This window comes from Mastomys coucha, unplaced genomic scaffold, assembly GCF_008632895.1.
Source record: "Mastomys coucha isolate ucsf_1 unplaced genomic scaffold, UCSF_Mcou_1 pScaffold5, whole genome shotgun sequence".
Taxonomy (NCBI): Eukaryota; Metazoa; Chordata; class Mammalia; order Rodentia; family Muridae; genus Mastomys; species Mastomys coucha.
In genome coordinates, this window is record NW_022196911.1 from 57,469,849 (window position 1) to 57,486,095 (window position 16,247).

Below are 16,247 nucleotides of genomic sequence, written 5' to 3' on the forward strand. Positions count from 1 at the left end.
AGAAAACCAACTGACCCCATAGACCAGACCGCACGCTCTGGCTGACTTGAGCTGGGAGTCTTCTGGCTGTAGTGGGTGTGGCTGCCTTTCTCAGCCAGGTAGGCCTGCCCAGTGAGTCCTAACTCCTCCATGGCTTTTGTCAATTTTATTAAACAGTTCAAATATACAGTTTTAGGTTTTGTTGAGTTTTTCCCCTATATTTTGTTTTGTGTTTCACTATTTCTTTTTTAATCTCAGTTATTATAATTACCCCCATCTGGGATTTATTTTGTTCTTTATCTAGCTTACATGAGAGTTTAGGTTACTGATTTAAGAATTTTCTTTTCTGGGCTGGAGAGATGGCTCAGCATTTAAGAACATTGACTGCTCTCCCAGAGGTCCTGAATTCAATTCCCAGCAACCAAATGGTGTCTCACAACCATATGTAATGGAATCTGATGCCCTCTTCTGGGGTGTCTGAAGACAGCAACAGTGTAAATAAATAGAGTTTTCTAACTTACCTGCATCTCATAAATATTGGTATATTTCCATTTCAAAGTATTCTCTAGGTTTTGTTTGTTTGTTTGTTTTGTTTTGTTTTTTTCAAGACTGGGTTTCTCTGTGTAGCTCTGGCTATCCTGTAACTCACACTGTAGACCAGGGGGGCCTCGAACTCAGAAATCCACTTGCCTACCAAGTGCTGGGATTAAAGGCATGAGCCACCACCACCCTCTGTTGTTGATCTCAAGTTTATTCTTGTGTGACAGAGACAGGATGCTGTGCACACTCAGCCTTTCCTGTGAGGTTTGTCCTGGCAAATGTAATATTCAGGATCTCTCTAAGTATCAGGGATTGAACTTTGGGCCTCATGCATACTAGGTTCTAGGTAGAATATTTGGAATGTTTCTTAAGTCTGGCTGGTTTATAATGAGTGTTGCCTATGTTTTTTTTTTCTCCCCTGACTCATTTTGTTTAGTAATTAATTATATAGTGATCTTTTTTAAAAAATCAAATTTTTATGAGCTCCTTAACCCCCGACTCCACCAAGCCCAGCCACTGTCTATCCATTTTTCTGATAACCACCTCAGAGTTCCAGGACTCTTTATTGCAAATTATCCCTTCACCAGAAAAACAGGTTTCCTCTAGTTACTTCTCATATATTTTAGTTTATCTATCTCTCACTCATTCTTTGCTGAGTATCAAAGTACAAGATTTCCAGAAAAGTAAAATGTGACATCTTTAACAATCTTTTTTACCTTTCTCCCATCTTGTCAAACTTTTACCAAGGTGCTTTAGGGTCTTTTTGTTTGTGTTGTTCTTGTTAAGCTTGCTCAGCTCTAATTACTATCCTGAAATTAGTCATTTACCTATTTATTATGTATATACCAATAAGCAATACATGGAAGGTCTAATATGTTTTAAGCTTTATACGAATGACACATTGTACAGTTACTTCCTGTGGTTTGCTTTTCTGTTGAGCATTTTATTGTGGAGACTTCTCTCTGCTGAAATAGGAAGAGAGCTGTGCTCTTAGCTTAGGGGCCTTTCGATTGCTGAACAGCATATCTGCTGGGTTGTCTGTCCAGAGGGTGACATCTTTGGATTGTTACATGACTATGGATGAAGTGAGGGATGAGGCCACCTTTTACTGGGAAGTGCAGGCTAGGGCAGCCCTGACTACTTTTGTAGCGTGGTCCTCTATGGTATCCATAGTTCTGTTGCTGGACATAGAGGATTTTGTATGTGTTTCACTGTGAAAAGTACTTCTTCTTCTTCTTTTTTTTTTTGGTTTTTCGAGACAGGGTTTCTCTGTGTAGTTCTGGCTGTCCTGGAACTCACTCTGTAGACCAGGCTGGCCTCAAACTCAGCAATCCACCTGCCTCCACCTCCCAAGTGCTGGGATTAAAGGCGTGTGCTACCACTGCCCTGCAAAAAGTACTTCTTATTGAACATCCTTAGAACTGCTTGCACATATGCGGGGTCCTCCCCAGGGATACTCACCTTTCTTCTGGAGTGTGTATACTTACTAATTATTACTAAATTGTATACCTGAGAGTTTAATCAGTGCTGATTCTCTGCCCCTGTTCCTCTTAGACTTAATATTGTTTTAATATTTGGGAGATAGGGCAAGGAATTTCATTATGGCTTCAGTATGTGTATCTGCTTGTTAGTAAACTATAATAATTTTGTATATTGGCTGTTGGGATTTCCTGTTAGAGAATTGCCTTTGTATTTTTCTCAATTGCGTGTTTATTATGTTTGCATCTGTTTAGAGGTTTCCGTTGTATAGCACTATTTTTTATTGCTGCTGGTATCATATTTGTCAAGCACATGCTCCACTCCCCCCATCCCCTTTGCTCAGTGTTTAAGTCAGTGCTTCCCAGCCTTCCTGATGCTGGGACCTTTTAATGCAGTTCTTTGCGCTGTGGTGACCCCAACCACAAAATCATGTAAGTACCTGATACACAGGATATCTGATGTGTGACCTGCAGGGGGGGGTCGCAATCCACAGGTTGAGAACCACTGATTTCATCCATCCATCCATCCATCCTGCTTGCCTGCCTGCCAGAATTTTCAAACTGTTACTTGTGTGTGCCACAGAGCAGCTGTGGGGTTCAGAGGACAGCTTTTGGGAATTTCTTTCCTACTGCACCAAGGCAGGGTCTCCTTTGTGTCTGCTACTTTGTATCTTCTAGACTAACTGGCCCAAGAGCTTCTGGCAGTCTCCTGTCTCCACCTCCCATCTTCCTTGAACAAGTATGTGGAATAGGCTCAGCCACTGGAGACTACTGAACAGACTCAAGAATCCTTGCTGGGTACAGTTTTGGTTTTGTTTGTCTGTTTGTTTTTTGTTTTTCTCCTTAAGCCAATGTAACTTTGGCTCCTGGCATTCTGGCAGGAGATGGACTGCTAAAAGCAGGTACATAAGTCAGCGTTAGGTATGCACCATTACATCTAGGTTTTTGTGGGTTCTCATATTATCAGACTTGTGTACAGGCACTTAAACCATTGGTCATCCTGCTGGCTAGAGTTATTTTTCTTAATGGCTTGTGAGAGTTATGAATTTGAGTATCTTATATTTTGGTATTTAAGTTTCTAGCTAAGCCATACAAAGGGATCACATGGTTTTCTCTTTTTGAAAAGGGCCATCTATACTTGACAGCAAAGTCAGTGTCACTAATGAGGGCTCTAATGTTTACTTAATGTTTCTTGTGGTTTAAATAGTCAAGCCTGACCACTTAAGAGTGGCGGTTCTCAACGTTCCTAATGCTGCAACCCTCTAATATTGTTCCCAATATTGTGGTGACCCCTAACAAACTTTAGCTGCTATTTTGGGTATTTGATATTCCTTTTGCTCTAAGGGGTCATCTTGGTGGCCAACAATTAAAATAATGTGTTACTCTTACGTGGTTCTGTTATATCACAGGCATTGACTGCCAGCTGCCATCGGGTTTCCTTAATGGTTCTGCATAGCAGTCAGGCAGCCTAAGTTTGGCCTCTGGCCTTCTTTCTCTCCTGCTTTTCTTTCAGTGAAGTCTAGAGTGATGTTAATGTTTTTAAATTCTGTAATTACAATTGACACTTTATTATATCTTCTCCCATATTCACTTCAGTCCCCTTGTTTTCTTTTCTTTTTTTTTTTTTTTTTTTTTTTTCTGAGACATGGTTTCTCTGTATGGCTCTGGCTGTCCTGGAACTCACTCTGTAGACCAGGCTGGCCTCAAACTTAGAAATCTGCCTGCCTCTGTCTCCCAAGTGCTGGGATTAAAGGCTTGCACTACCACCGCCCGGCATTTTTTATTCTTTCTTTTCATTTGTTTACTCATTGAACTAGTCACTGAAGAAATGAGAGCCAACCCTTCTGTGAGGCATTAGGCTGTGGTCACATGACCTCCGGTGGAGGACAGACATTGTAAACGTCCAGTATGTTGGTAGTGTCTGCAGGTGACAGTGCTCTGTACATCCTTGCATTGTATAAGTGGGATATGCTGCATATGATGCGAGGACTTAAGATCTGGCTCTCCATTTTGCACAAGTTGAAGGCCTTAATTTCTGGATTCATAGGCACTCAGACCATTTACAGAGGCAACAGAAACTAGGCTCACACGTATTCCATTTGGATTTTTAGCTAATTCTTAAACTTGTGGCCCTTGGGAACTCCGCTATGTCCAGCAGAAAGATTCCCAATTAATCAGTTATATTCTTGGAAGTAAATGCCTTAGATTAGATTCTGCTTTTCTCCTCTATTACTGTGTTCTGGGAAGTGCTGAATATGACATCAGTTAACTAAGGAAAGTTTCAGTACAGCAGAAATACCAGGATGTTCCAGGTAGCCAGAGATACTCTTGGTTCTGTAGACAACTCTCTGTTTGTAGGGGTGGTGCTGGGGAGAGGCTGCTGGGGAGAGGCTGCTGGGGAGAGGCTGCTGGGGAGAGGCTGCTGGGGAGAGGCTGCTGGGCTCAGGTCTTCTTAATTCCTTTATCTCTTTCTCTCTCTTGTTCTTTCTCTCTTCCTTCCTTCCTTCCTTTCTTTCTCTCTCTCTCTCTCTCTTTCTCTCTCTCTCTTTCTCTCTTTCTTTCTCTCTCTCTCTTTCTTTCTTCCTTCCTTCCTTTCTTTCTTTCTTTCTTTCTTTCTTTCTTTCTTTCTTTCTTTCTTTCTTTCTTTCTTTCTTTCTTTCTTTCAGAATCAGTCCTGTGGTTTTAGTAAAGAGGGTTAGAAAGGGGCCATGCCTGGCAAGCAAGGAGTGAGGTACCAGCCAGGAAGGTGGGATGGGCTCAGGCTCTGGGATTCGGGAAGACTGATGTTCTAGACGGGTCCAAGGAGACCTTGTCCTGGCAGCAGCTGAGAAAGTGCCAAAGGGAAAACTTTAGGCATCGCAGCCACAGGCTGGACCTGCAGGCTGAGGGGCTGAGGCTATGAGTGCACAGTAGCTTGGGGTGGTCTGGAATCACTCTGAGGCTACCTTGGCTTGTCCACCTAGATCATCCACTAATCCTGATCCTGTTTGTTGCTTTCCATGTCCACCTCATTGACCTCTCCATCAAGTGACTCATAGTCATTCATCTCATTCATGTCCTGCATGTCCTCCTGATCTTCATCATCCTCTTCTTCATAGTGCTCTGAGGCAGGCTTGCCAATAGGTACCAGGTTGTTGTCTTTCTCTGCAATGCTTTGGAGCCAGGCTTGCTGCTGCTGCTCCTGCTGCTGCAGCTCTTTCTCTTCCACACAGGGTCGATCCAGATTAAATCAGTGTCTCAGTCACATGAGGGCAGAAGGAAGGGAACAAGGTGGACATAGCTCCTAAGTAGCTGTTTGATTTTGACCAATACATTTAAGCTCTCTGAGCCTCAGTTTCCACATCGCACCAAAAGCCAGCAGCTGGCGGTGACCCGGAAGTGCTTCTGCTCAAATATTTTTAGGGATCGGCTTTTACTAGTGGAATTTCTATACTTACTTTATTGATATGTACTGTTGCTGCAGCACTTCTCAGACTCCATCCTGTAAACCACCCTTTTACACTAATGTAGGAAATGTACGGAGCTGTTCTTGTAACCTACAACATAATGCCTGGTTACCCTCTGCAGACTTGAGAATTCCCTTTGCTTTGATTTTGAGTATAGGCATCGGTAATGAATCTTGGTTTCCTCATATTCTGGTTTTAAGTAGCATATGTTTTTCCTGTGATTGGAAATAATATATGGAAGATACAGTTAAAGTTTGGAGAAATAAATATGCTCTTCTTGGGTTCAAATGTCCCTCTGGGGTCTTATAAATGCCATGAACTTCTTATTCACTTTTTTATTAAGCTGTCTGATTTTTCTTCTTGTCTAATGTTAGCAGTTCCTATATTCCAAAGAATCATGTTTCCTTGGGGTGAAGAGTTGGCTCAGTGGTTAAGAGCACTGTCTGCTCTTCCAGAGAACCTGGGTTCCTTTCCCAGCACCCATATGGTAGCTCAGAATTGTCTATAACTCCAGCTCCAGGGGACCTGATGTTTCCTTTTGACATCTAGAGGCACCAGGTATACATGTTATCACAGACATGTATATATACATATACATATATACATACATACATGCATATATACATGTAAAATACCCATATACATAAATAGAATAAAAATAATCATTTTATTTCTTGGAAAAAGAAGTCCCTTTGGGTTAGTGAAATGACTTAGCAGGTAAAGGCAGTTGCCAGCAAGCTTGAAGACTTTGTTTAATTCCTGCAATTCATAGGGTGAAAGGAGAAAAATGACTCCCATGAATTTCCTGTAACTCACACGCCTGTGCTGCCTTTACAACATGCCCTGTGGGTGTCCTTTTTTGGGCTTCTTTATTGGCTTGTTGTAGGTTTTTACATCTACCACCCTTCCAATCCTTATTCCACCCCAATTCCTTCTAACCTCCCAACACTAGGTAGGAGAGAAGGAAGGTTTGAGGGGAAAGGGGGCATAGACCTCTTTAGCAGCCTCTAACCTACTGATTAGGGTCATCAGGTTCCTTGGGGCACATCCAGTCTCCATGGTCAGGATATCTCCAGCCAGCAATCTAGCAAACCAGTAATAGAAAACACAACAGCAGTCGGGGCAGTAGCCACCCCAGGCTCTCTCTAGAGTTCCCAGAATTAAACTGCAGCTGCCAAAAATCACATCCCCTTAGAGCATGGGACAGTCATAGTTAAGGGCTGTGGAAAAACTGAAGCAGCCCCATATGCCACACTTGAGATTAAAACAAAAATATATTCACATAACATACTTGTTTTTTTTAAGAAACCAAAATTTTTACTATATGCCACCTTATAAATTTAAGTCCATTTTGTACCCAGTGTGAAGTTGTCTCTTGACAGCAGGCAGAGAAGCCTTTTCATACTTTCTGGAAGTTTGTTTTTTTTTTAAAGATTTATTTATTTATTATTATACATAAGTACACTGTAGCTGTCTTCAGACATCCCAGAAGAGGGTGTCAGATCTCATTACAGATGGTTGTGAGCCACCATGTGATTGCTGGAGTTTGAACTCAGGACCTTCAAAAGAGCAATCAGTGCTCTTAACCACTGAGCCATCTCTTCAGCCCTGGAAGTTCTTTTATGGTTACTTTTTTCTTTCTTTCTTCTTTTGAGGCAGGGTTACTCTGTGCAGCTCAGGCTGCCCCAGAACTCACTATGTAGACCAGGCTGGCCTTGAATTCACAGAGACTCTTCTGCCTCTGCCTCCTGAGTGCTGGATTTAAGGTGTGTGCCCATGCCTGGCTATAGTGCTTTTTCATTTGTCCCTTAGTCACAATTTAAAAACTGTTTATTATTATTAAAAATGTATTCATTTAAAAATACTTACATATATGAATGAATGACTATTTTGCGTGCATTTAAGTAAGTATACGGTTTGTGTGCTTGGTGTCTGGAGAGACCAGAAGAATTGGAGTTATGGCTTGTTAAGGACTACCATGTTAAGAGCAGCAGATTTTGTAATCACTGAGCCATATCTCTGTCTCTGACTTACTTTATTTTTAGTTATGTGTATGTGTACATGTGACACATACATAATTATGTGTATGTATATGTGTATGTTGTATATGTATGTATACACACAAAATAGTCTGTGTGTAGATATGTGCATGTGAGTGCAGGTGCCTTTAGATTCCAGAAGAGGGTGTTATATCACTTGGAGCTGGAGTAAGCCCAGCGTGGCTGCTGGGAACCAAATGTATTTGTGGTCGGAATGTGATGAATTTCAATGATATTTTAAAAATATTTCTTAGAAAATATTACTAGTGGGGTGGTGGTGGCACATGCCTTTAATCCCAGCACTTGGGAGGCAGAGGCAGGTGGATTTCTGAGTTCGAGGACAGCCTGGTCTACAGAGTGAGTTCCAGGACAGCCAGGGCTATACAGAGAAACCCTGTCTCAAAAAACCAAAAAAAAAAAAAAAAAAAAAAAAAAAAAAAAAAAAAAAAAAAACAAACAAACAAAAAAACCAAAAAACAAAAAAAGAAAATATTACTAGAGTTGTACCTCATTAATTGCACTTTCTGCCTCCTCTCCTTTACATATAGCAGTAGTAACTGTACCCTAGAATTGCTTGTCATTTGTCCTTGTTGTCTGCTTGTTTGGTTTTGGACCCAGGGACTCCTACATGCTAGGCAATGCCAAACCCTCTGTCTTGTCTCTTTTTCTTTTCTTTCATTTTTTTTTTGGTTTTTCAAGATAGGGTTTCTCTGTGTAGCCTGGCTGTCCTGGAACTCACTCTGTAGACCAGGCTGTCCTTGAACTCAGAAATCCACCTGCCTCTGCCTCCCAAGTGCTGGGATTAAAGACATGTGCCACCACTGTCCAGCACCCTCTGTCTTTTTAAGTTATACTGATGAATTATGCACTTTATAGTTGCATGATTTTAAAAGACCATTTAGAAAATACAGAACCATTTAAAGACATTAAGTAGGCCATGGCAGGACATGCCTGAAGTCCCCCCAGGACCCAGGAGGCTGCATGCTGGAGGACTGCAAACCGTAGGCCTATTTCAAGGAAGGGAGTGTAGCGAGGGTGGAGATAGGAGGGCGCCACACTTGGCCATGCCAAAATATTTTCACATGGGTTCTGGGATTTGAATGCCAGTCTTCATGCCTGTCAAGTGTACACTCTTATCTACTGGGCCATTTCTCTAAACCTCGATTTCTGAGAAGACTTTATGAGTCCCATGCTGCCCTCACTGTGTAGTTGAGGGGAACTCTCCTTATCCTCTCACCTCTACTTCCTAATGCTGGGATTATTGGTGTATGCTATGCTGTGTATGAGTGTATGGGCAATGATATGCTGTGGTCAAACTCAGGGCCTCAAAAAAGACAGTCAAGCATCCTGCCAAATGAGCCCCAGCCCTCAACGTTGTTATTGACCTTTGATTAAAAGCAAAAGCAAATTATTTTTAGATGTCTGTGGGTTTTTTTTAAAGATTTATTTATTATTATAAATGAGTACACTGTAGCTGTCTTGAGACCACCAGAAGAGGGTGTCAGATTTCATTACAGGTGGTTGTGAGCCACCGTGTGGTTGCTGGGATTTGAACTCATGACCTTTGGAAGAGGAGTCAGTGCTCTTACCTGCTGAGCCATCTCACCAGCCCCTAGGTGTCTGTGTTTTAAACTTCATATTTTTTCCAACTTTCCTAATCTGATAATATTCAGACTTCTATGCTTATCCACCACAACTGTTACTTTACTTGAACTGTCTCTTCAGTAACTGGTCATAGTGTTACTTAGTAACAAATATTTTCAAAGTTTTGTATGACATTTGTAAATTTCCTGGAAACCTTAAAGGATGGAGAAGGAATGATGGCTCTGTTGGTGAATTTCACTGGCCATCTTCAAGTGATGTGTGATAGTTTACTTAACTAAAATTAGCTAATAAGCTGAGGCAGGGGGATTGATAGAAGTTTGAGGCACCTTAGGCTATAGAAAGCAAAACAAAACACCCAGAATCCTGTTTCTAGTTCATTGTGAATTTTGAATTGTTCTAACCCATCACTTTTCCTACATTATTTGGGCTGTATCTGGAGGTCTAGTAGTGGCTGATACTGGGCACTGATGTACAATCTCCTGCTCTTCATGTGGCATCAGCTCTGTGAAGTCTATAGTCAGTTCTGCCAGTGCCATACTTTCCCAGTCCTTAGTCTTTGAAAATTGGATCATGTTCTTTCCATTAAAGAATTCTGAGTATTCTTGGTTTCTTCCCCATTTTTTCTTAAGCCCTAAAAATAACGTTCATTGGCCCTAGACTTTTTTGCGGTTAGCTCATTCTACTTCAGGTGATTCAGATGAAGATGATTATCTTTTCTGAATACTAGTTCCCAATTTTAAGATAGTCAATATTTAACTTGATCTGTGGACTCTTTAATCTACTCAAAAAGGAGGGAGGTCCATGATTTCAGGCAGCTACTTGTCACTTTTGTCATTTAATTTGTTGTCAATCTACCCGAACAGTTTCTTTCTTTTCTTTTCTTTTCTTTTCTTTTTTTTTTTTTGGTATTTTTCGAGACAGGGTTTCTCTGTGTAGCCTTGGCTGTCCTGAAACTCAGTCTGTAGACCAGGCTGGCCTCGAACTCAGAAATCCGCCTGCCTCTGCCTCCCAAGTGCTGAGATTAAAGGCGTGCGCCACCTCCGCCCAGCCCGAACAGTTTCTTGTAGCTCAGAGTTTATGTAAGTGACCTGAAGCATTTAGTGGAACCTGGTAGCCACAGTGATGAAGTATAGTGGCTTCCTTTTTGACCTTTGTATATAACTTCTATTACATCCTCACCATACTTTTATTTTTCTTTTAGAAGAAACAGCCAATACTTACCTCCTCCTTGGCATGTGCTTAGACTCTTGTGCACGCTACCTGCTATTCTCCAAGCAGCTATCACAGGCACAAAGGATGTATGAAAAAGCCCTGCAGATTTGTCAAGAAATACAAGGAGAAAGGCACCCACAGGTAACAGGTGAAACAGTGTATGTCAGCCAGGCCTGCCCGGTGGCACAGGTACTCTGAAGAGGGTCAGAAGGTCACAGGTTCAAGGGTGTCTGGCAAAGTTGGTGTGCTCCCATGCCAAAGGGCTGGGGTATATTTCAGCAGTAGAGAGCTTGCATGCCACTGGTAAAACTGTACATTCAGTGACTAGGGTCAGTTATGGATGTAGCAAGGCATTGTGAACTGTCAGAAGGAATGAAGGTTGATATCTAGATGTATGGTGTCCTTCCACTCCTCAGTCTGTTCATTTTCTTTCCACCAGCTTTCACTATTCCCAACTATGTTTCCAGAAGGGTTTGAGCTTGCTGACTAGTCACTGGCTCTGCACAGACCCTTTTATGAGTCATGGTTTATACAGTAGTCTTTGTACAAGGCAGGCTTTTAACCCAGGGTCTGTACTCAGCTTCAGAATATGTAGCCTCATGTTGACAGTGGTTTGTAGACTCTTAGTGAGAATCTTTTTTTTTTTTTTTTTTTTACCTCCTGGAGCTGAGGACTAGACCTAGGGGCTTCTTCCATACCAGTCAGAACCTTGTAAGTAACTGTCTAATTCAGATATAAGTATCTTTTTCCTCTGTGTAACTGGGAGGTGAGGAAGTAAAGACTTTGAATTTGGGGGGGTGGGGTGGGCAGGACTAGGGATTAAAACTAGGGCCTCATAAATTCTAGGCAAGGGCTACCACTGAGCTGTGGCCATAACTTCTAAAAACACTATTACGTAATTTTTCAAAGTGGGCAAGACAGTATATTTAGAATATTAAATGTAGACTTGAACCAGGTGATACTGCTTTAACCTCAGCACTCAGGAGGCTGAGGCAGAAGGATCTCTGTAAAGTGGAGGTCAGGCTACAAAGAAATCTTGTCTTGAAAAACTAACAAAGATTAATAGAGAATTGAGATCATCTCTGCTTCCTCTGGCCAAAAAAAAAAAAAAAAAAAAAAAATTCTTGGGGTAGGAGTTGATTGCTCTGTTTGATGCCTGCAGTCCACCAAGTAAACAAATTAGACTGAACATGGAATATTTAGGATTAAATGCAGAGAGCCCAAGGCATGTCATTGGGGAATAGTTAAGAAGCAAGCCTAGAATTCAGAGCACCGTCTGTGTTTCTCAGTTCCAAAGTCATAATGAGACCCTCCATAGGACAGGTGATCTGTTTCTTCCCAGGGAGGGTTGGGATTAGAGCAGTAGTGCCACTGTAATATGGTGGAGCACTCGGTAGTGCTGGCTCCTCACTCCAGGTCTGTCTGGGGCAGAACATCCTGCTCCATTCTGAGTCTTCATAGGTACTTGCCATAGTGTGCAGTTGGCATTGTCTGCAGCAGTGTGATCAAAAGATACCTGCAGTTTGTCCCTCTAATTTTGTGGAATTCTAGTAATGTTGAAGACTTGTATGTATGTAGTGTTAACAAACTTCAGGTTAATGTTCTGCATAAGTGTTTGTAAAGAAAAGGCTCTTTTTTCTTTTTTATAGACCATTGTGCTGATGAGTGACTTGGCTACTACTCTGGATGCACAGGGCCACTTTGATGACGCCTACGTTTACATGCAGAGGGCATCAGATCTGGCAAGAGAGATCAATCACCCTGAGCTGCACATGGTACTCAGCAATCTGGCAGCCATCTTGATACACAGAGGTGGGTTGCAGTCTGAGGAAGTTTTCATCACTGGGCTTTCACGTTAGAGGGGACAGCTGTCAGTGGTTCTCAACTTATAGGTGAGGCCCTTGGGTCAAAGGACTCTTTCACAGGGTTGCCTGAGACCATTGGAAAACACTAATGTATACATTATGATTCATAACATTAGCAAAGTTACAGTTATGAAGTAGCAATGAAAATAATTTTATGGTTGAGGGTCACCACAACTTGAGGAACTGTGTTAAAGGGTCACAGCATTAGGAAGGTAGAGAACCACTACTGTAAGTTAAAAGGCTGGCTAGTACTTAAAAAAAGGAAAAGAAAAAAAAAAAAAGGCTGGCTAAGTAAGGGTAAAAATGCATGTGTTAAAGTACTATTTTGCTTAACTCACAAAACTGTCATATTTCTGCACGACCAAATGAAGGCAGAGAATACTTTGCAGTGATAGGTCTTTGTGTAGTATTTTATAGACTCTGAAGTGTTTTCACAGGTATATAATTCCTCGGTGTTCTGAAGCCACAATATGATAAAACATCAGTTTCCTGCTATTCCATATTACTTGGAGCTTCTAAACTTTCCATAAACCTGGAAACATAAGTCTCTATTGCATGCAACAGTATGTTTGTGTTGTGAAAGATTGTGAAATCTTTGGCCAAGGGAGAGCCCACTGTAACTCCACAGCACTAAGTACTTTAAAGCTGACCCCTACTGTACGCTCAGCTTCTCTCACCCAGCTGCCATGTCTGCAAGACACCAGACAGCACTAGATGTCATTTTTGAGGCATCCAGCAAATCATACAGTGGTTCCTAGTGAAAACACATATTTTCTTCTCCCCTTTCTTTGGGTTATTTTAGAACGATACATACAAGCCAAGGAGATCTACCAGGAAGCGCTGAAGCAAGCAGAGCTGAAAAGAGATGAGGTTTCTGTTCAGCACATCAGGGAAGAATTGGCTGAGCTGTCAAGGAAAAATAGACGTTTGACCTAATTCTGTTAAGCTATACAAGTTCATTTTGTTGTAGAGAGGGTAACCTCTGATAACCCAAAGGAGTAACTGTTCCTTCGTTGTCTGGACCTTAATCAGTGGTGTAAATCATTGTTGAAATTCAACGTTCTTCAACTCAGCTTCGGTGAAGGACAAGTTGTATACACTGCCACTTTTGTTTCTAAATTTATTTGATTTTGAGATGGGTATCTCTTTGTGTAGGATGGCCTGGAGATTGCTATATGCTTGAAGTTGGCCTCCAACTTAGGGTACTCCCTCAGCTCGAAAGTGCCTGGGCCTACTTTTGTTTTTAAAAGTAACAGCTTTCACCCTGTACTGACTGTGTATATAAGGTGCAGTCTGTGCTCATCCAAGAAAATTGTAGACTACCATTGGCCAGGTTCCTCACAATACGGTCATTACACCTTCCATAAGATTTTGATTCATGCTTACTCTTCTCTGTCCGTTTCTGGCAAACAAGTTACTTGGATCATGACATAGGAGGATTTTAGTGAGTTCTTCTACACACTATTTTATTGAAGCATTGTGAGATTTAATGACTGTGAGGGGGAATGATAATTCTAGTTGGCCACCATTAGGCAGCATTCACTTCTAAAGTGGAAATGAGACACTTGGACTGGATACCTGTTCATATTTAACTACTAAAAGTGGTGGTGGCAGAAGGAATGAAGCCACATGAGTGCTGTCTGAGCATTGGGCTTCCTTTATAAGCACAGGCACACAGTGGAGTCAAGTAATGCTACTAGCTCCGATGTGCACTGTGGTAGTGTGCAACCACTGACCTGGATCCTATTTAGTTCTGCCTTTTTATTTTGCAAACTCTGTATTCACAGCTGTGAAATCTGAAACCAATTAGATTGTCTGTCTGATGACTTTATCACTGCCTCAGAGTATATAAATAGAAGATACATGGATGGATGCTTTTATCTTTGCAGTTTGGTAAATGGCCGTTTGCCTGAGAGACAGTTTTTCTGGGTGCCATGAAGGAACCCCAGTGGTGATGGCATGCCCGAATTGCCAGTGGATTTTGGTTCATGTGTTTTTTGTACTGGGAGAATCTTCATAATAAACTAGAGACTACACAATTGTATGTATTCTAATAATCTTTGAATCATAGAAAAATAATGGCCAAGTTACTAGACAGACATACTAAGGTCCAAATCCTCAGAGCCACACCAGAGTCTGTTGTGCGGGGAGAGCCCCACATTCTGTTTGAGTTCATCTACCATTCACTTCCTAGCTAACCACATGTGATCCCACTAACCATGAATAACCAGATAAGAGTTCAGTCACCTTTGCTTTGAAAATGTTTTTACTTTTTCATAATTCCAGAGTTACCCAAGTTAGGTGTTAAGCTTTTTAATGTTCCATGGTGAATGACCTCATGCCCTGTGGCTGGGAACACAGTCTGTGTGTTTTCCCAGCAGCATTCATTTGCACTATTATAAAAAAGGCAGTGAGACAACGGGACTCATCTCCTTTTACTGATTACAACTTTAAACAATTTACATTTAATTTCATATTAAAGTTTTAAACTATACCATGTTACTAGGGTTTTCAGGGCTTAAGTGTATGTAAGACAATCACAGAATATGAAAATTTAAAGTGTATAAAATTTCTCACTAAATAGACTGGAAAATTGTCAGACTATTACCTCTGCTGGAAGACCTTGATTTAGTTGCATGTGCATGTGTTACAGATATAGTGTTGGCCCACAACAAATGCTACACCTTGATTTGCAGCTGACGTCATAGACTCAGTACTTGCTTCTGCCCCTAGTATCACAGTAAGATATCCTCCACCTCTCTAGGTAAACTCAGTGAGGATTCCATTCTGTTGTTTAGAACTAAGAAATGATTCTGGATTTCATGTTGTATTGTCATGAACATGGCACAAGCAGCCTTCAGGAGGAGCTACAGGGGTAGGTTAACAAGCTAGGCTGACTGGTTCTTAGATGAACCCAACCTGAAACACAGTAAGACAGTCAGGGTCAATCATCATCATCATTTTTTGGGCCAGTTGACAAAGTGACTTACTAATAAGTTCTAGACCGTGACTGTAACTTGGCAGGGGGACACTTTCAGCTGTAAACCTAATCAGAACATTTAGTCTTCATTGTTGTAAAGGTAACGACTTTACTAGTGATAAGAATCCTGTTCTGGCTGGTCCAGAACTCATTTTGTAATCCAGACTAGCCCTGTACTCTTAGTGATTTGCCTCCTGAGTGCTGGGATTAAAGTTGTATGCTATGATGCATAGCTAAAGTTTAAGATCTCAAATGTCTGTCTTTCTTACTTGCTAAGTTATATGGACAAATGCCTAGCCTGCATCTTCATCTATAAAAAAGGGATCAGAAAACCTGTGGTTTTAGCATAGATAGGTGCTAAGAGGTGCTCCGGCAGTGGTTCTAGAAGTTCAGATCTCCTGAAGACCTCTTTTCCCCTTCTAGTCATAGTGGCATTATCCCCAAACCACTAAGCATCTGTATGTGTGCAGTGGAGGAAAGTCTCAACAGCATGATGAAGCCATATGTGAACAAATCCAACTCACAGCAAGCAATTCTTAATAAAGGTGACCCTCCTACAGTACCATAATTAGTTTAAAATTCAGTCTTTAAATTACTTGCACCTTAAGAATTTGTGAAATGAAAGGGTATTCCCTAGAAGCAGAGAGTGGGCACTGATGCAGAGGACTGTGTTCAACGGTTAGTTCAGGATGCAGCATAAAAACAAGCCTGGAAGACAGGAGGTTCTATATAGATTGTTATCTTTTTAACTTTGCCAATTCTGTATCTAAAGAAAAAGCATGTATACTTCTTGTTTGAAACCTGAGAAACGAAGACTCTTGTGTCACAAAGGATGTACTATAGCTATGGACAGGATAGTCCAAATTTATTTCAGAACAGAAGCTTTGTTGGGCTGCATCCAATGCAGAAGAATACTTAGGGCATGGTTAAATTACCAGTGTGCATAAACATTGAGGTATGCCTCAAAAAAGCCTTTAAACTGTAAAACTGAACTATAACATACCCATGCAGTAATTTTTTTCAGTGCTACTAATGAAGAAAGCCAAGCCTGCACTGGAAACTCACAATATGACAGTTCTGTTGCTCCTGCCTTTTGACCTCAT

The 16,247-nt window shown here is 41.3% G+C and overlaps 2 protein-coding genes and 1 pseudogene across 4 annotated transcripts in view; 1 reads left to right on the forward strand and 2 right to left on the reverse strand.

The window, feature by feature from the left end:
• Ttc19 (tetratricopeptide repeat domain 19) overlaps positions 1-14,203 on the forward strand; it is a 32,695-nt gene extending 18,492 nt beyond the window's left edge. The window contains exons 8-10 of one of the 3 annotated variants that reach the window (XM_031350702.1): positions 10,289-10,440; positions 11,949-12,111; positions 12,967-14,203. In XM_031350702.1, coding sequence (XP_031206562.1) covers positions 10,289-10,440; positions 11,949-12,111; positions 12,967-13,100 — 449 coding nt within the window. In that variant the 3' untranslated portion in view covers positions 13,101-14,203. Of the gene's footprint in view, positions 1-10,288; positions 10,441-11,948; positions 12,112-12,601; positions 12,722-12,966 lie in introns of those variants that run through there. The other 2 variants (XM_031350703.1, XM_031350704.1) reach the window with 2 other exon arrangements.
• LOC116076781 lies at positions 4,957-5,409 on the reverse strand (annotated as a pseudogene).
• Positions 14,204-15,052: 849 nt separating the features above from the next.
• Positions 15,053-16,247, reverse strand: part of Ncor1 (nuclear receptor corepressor 1) — an 82,643-nt gene continuing 81,448 nt past the window's right edge. Inside the window, exon 29 of the mRNA XM_031354024.1 lies at positions 15,053-15,083. Coding sequence (XP_031209884.1) covers positions 15,053-15,083 — 31 coding nt within the window. The remainder of the gene's footprint in view (positions 15,084-16,247) is intronic.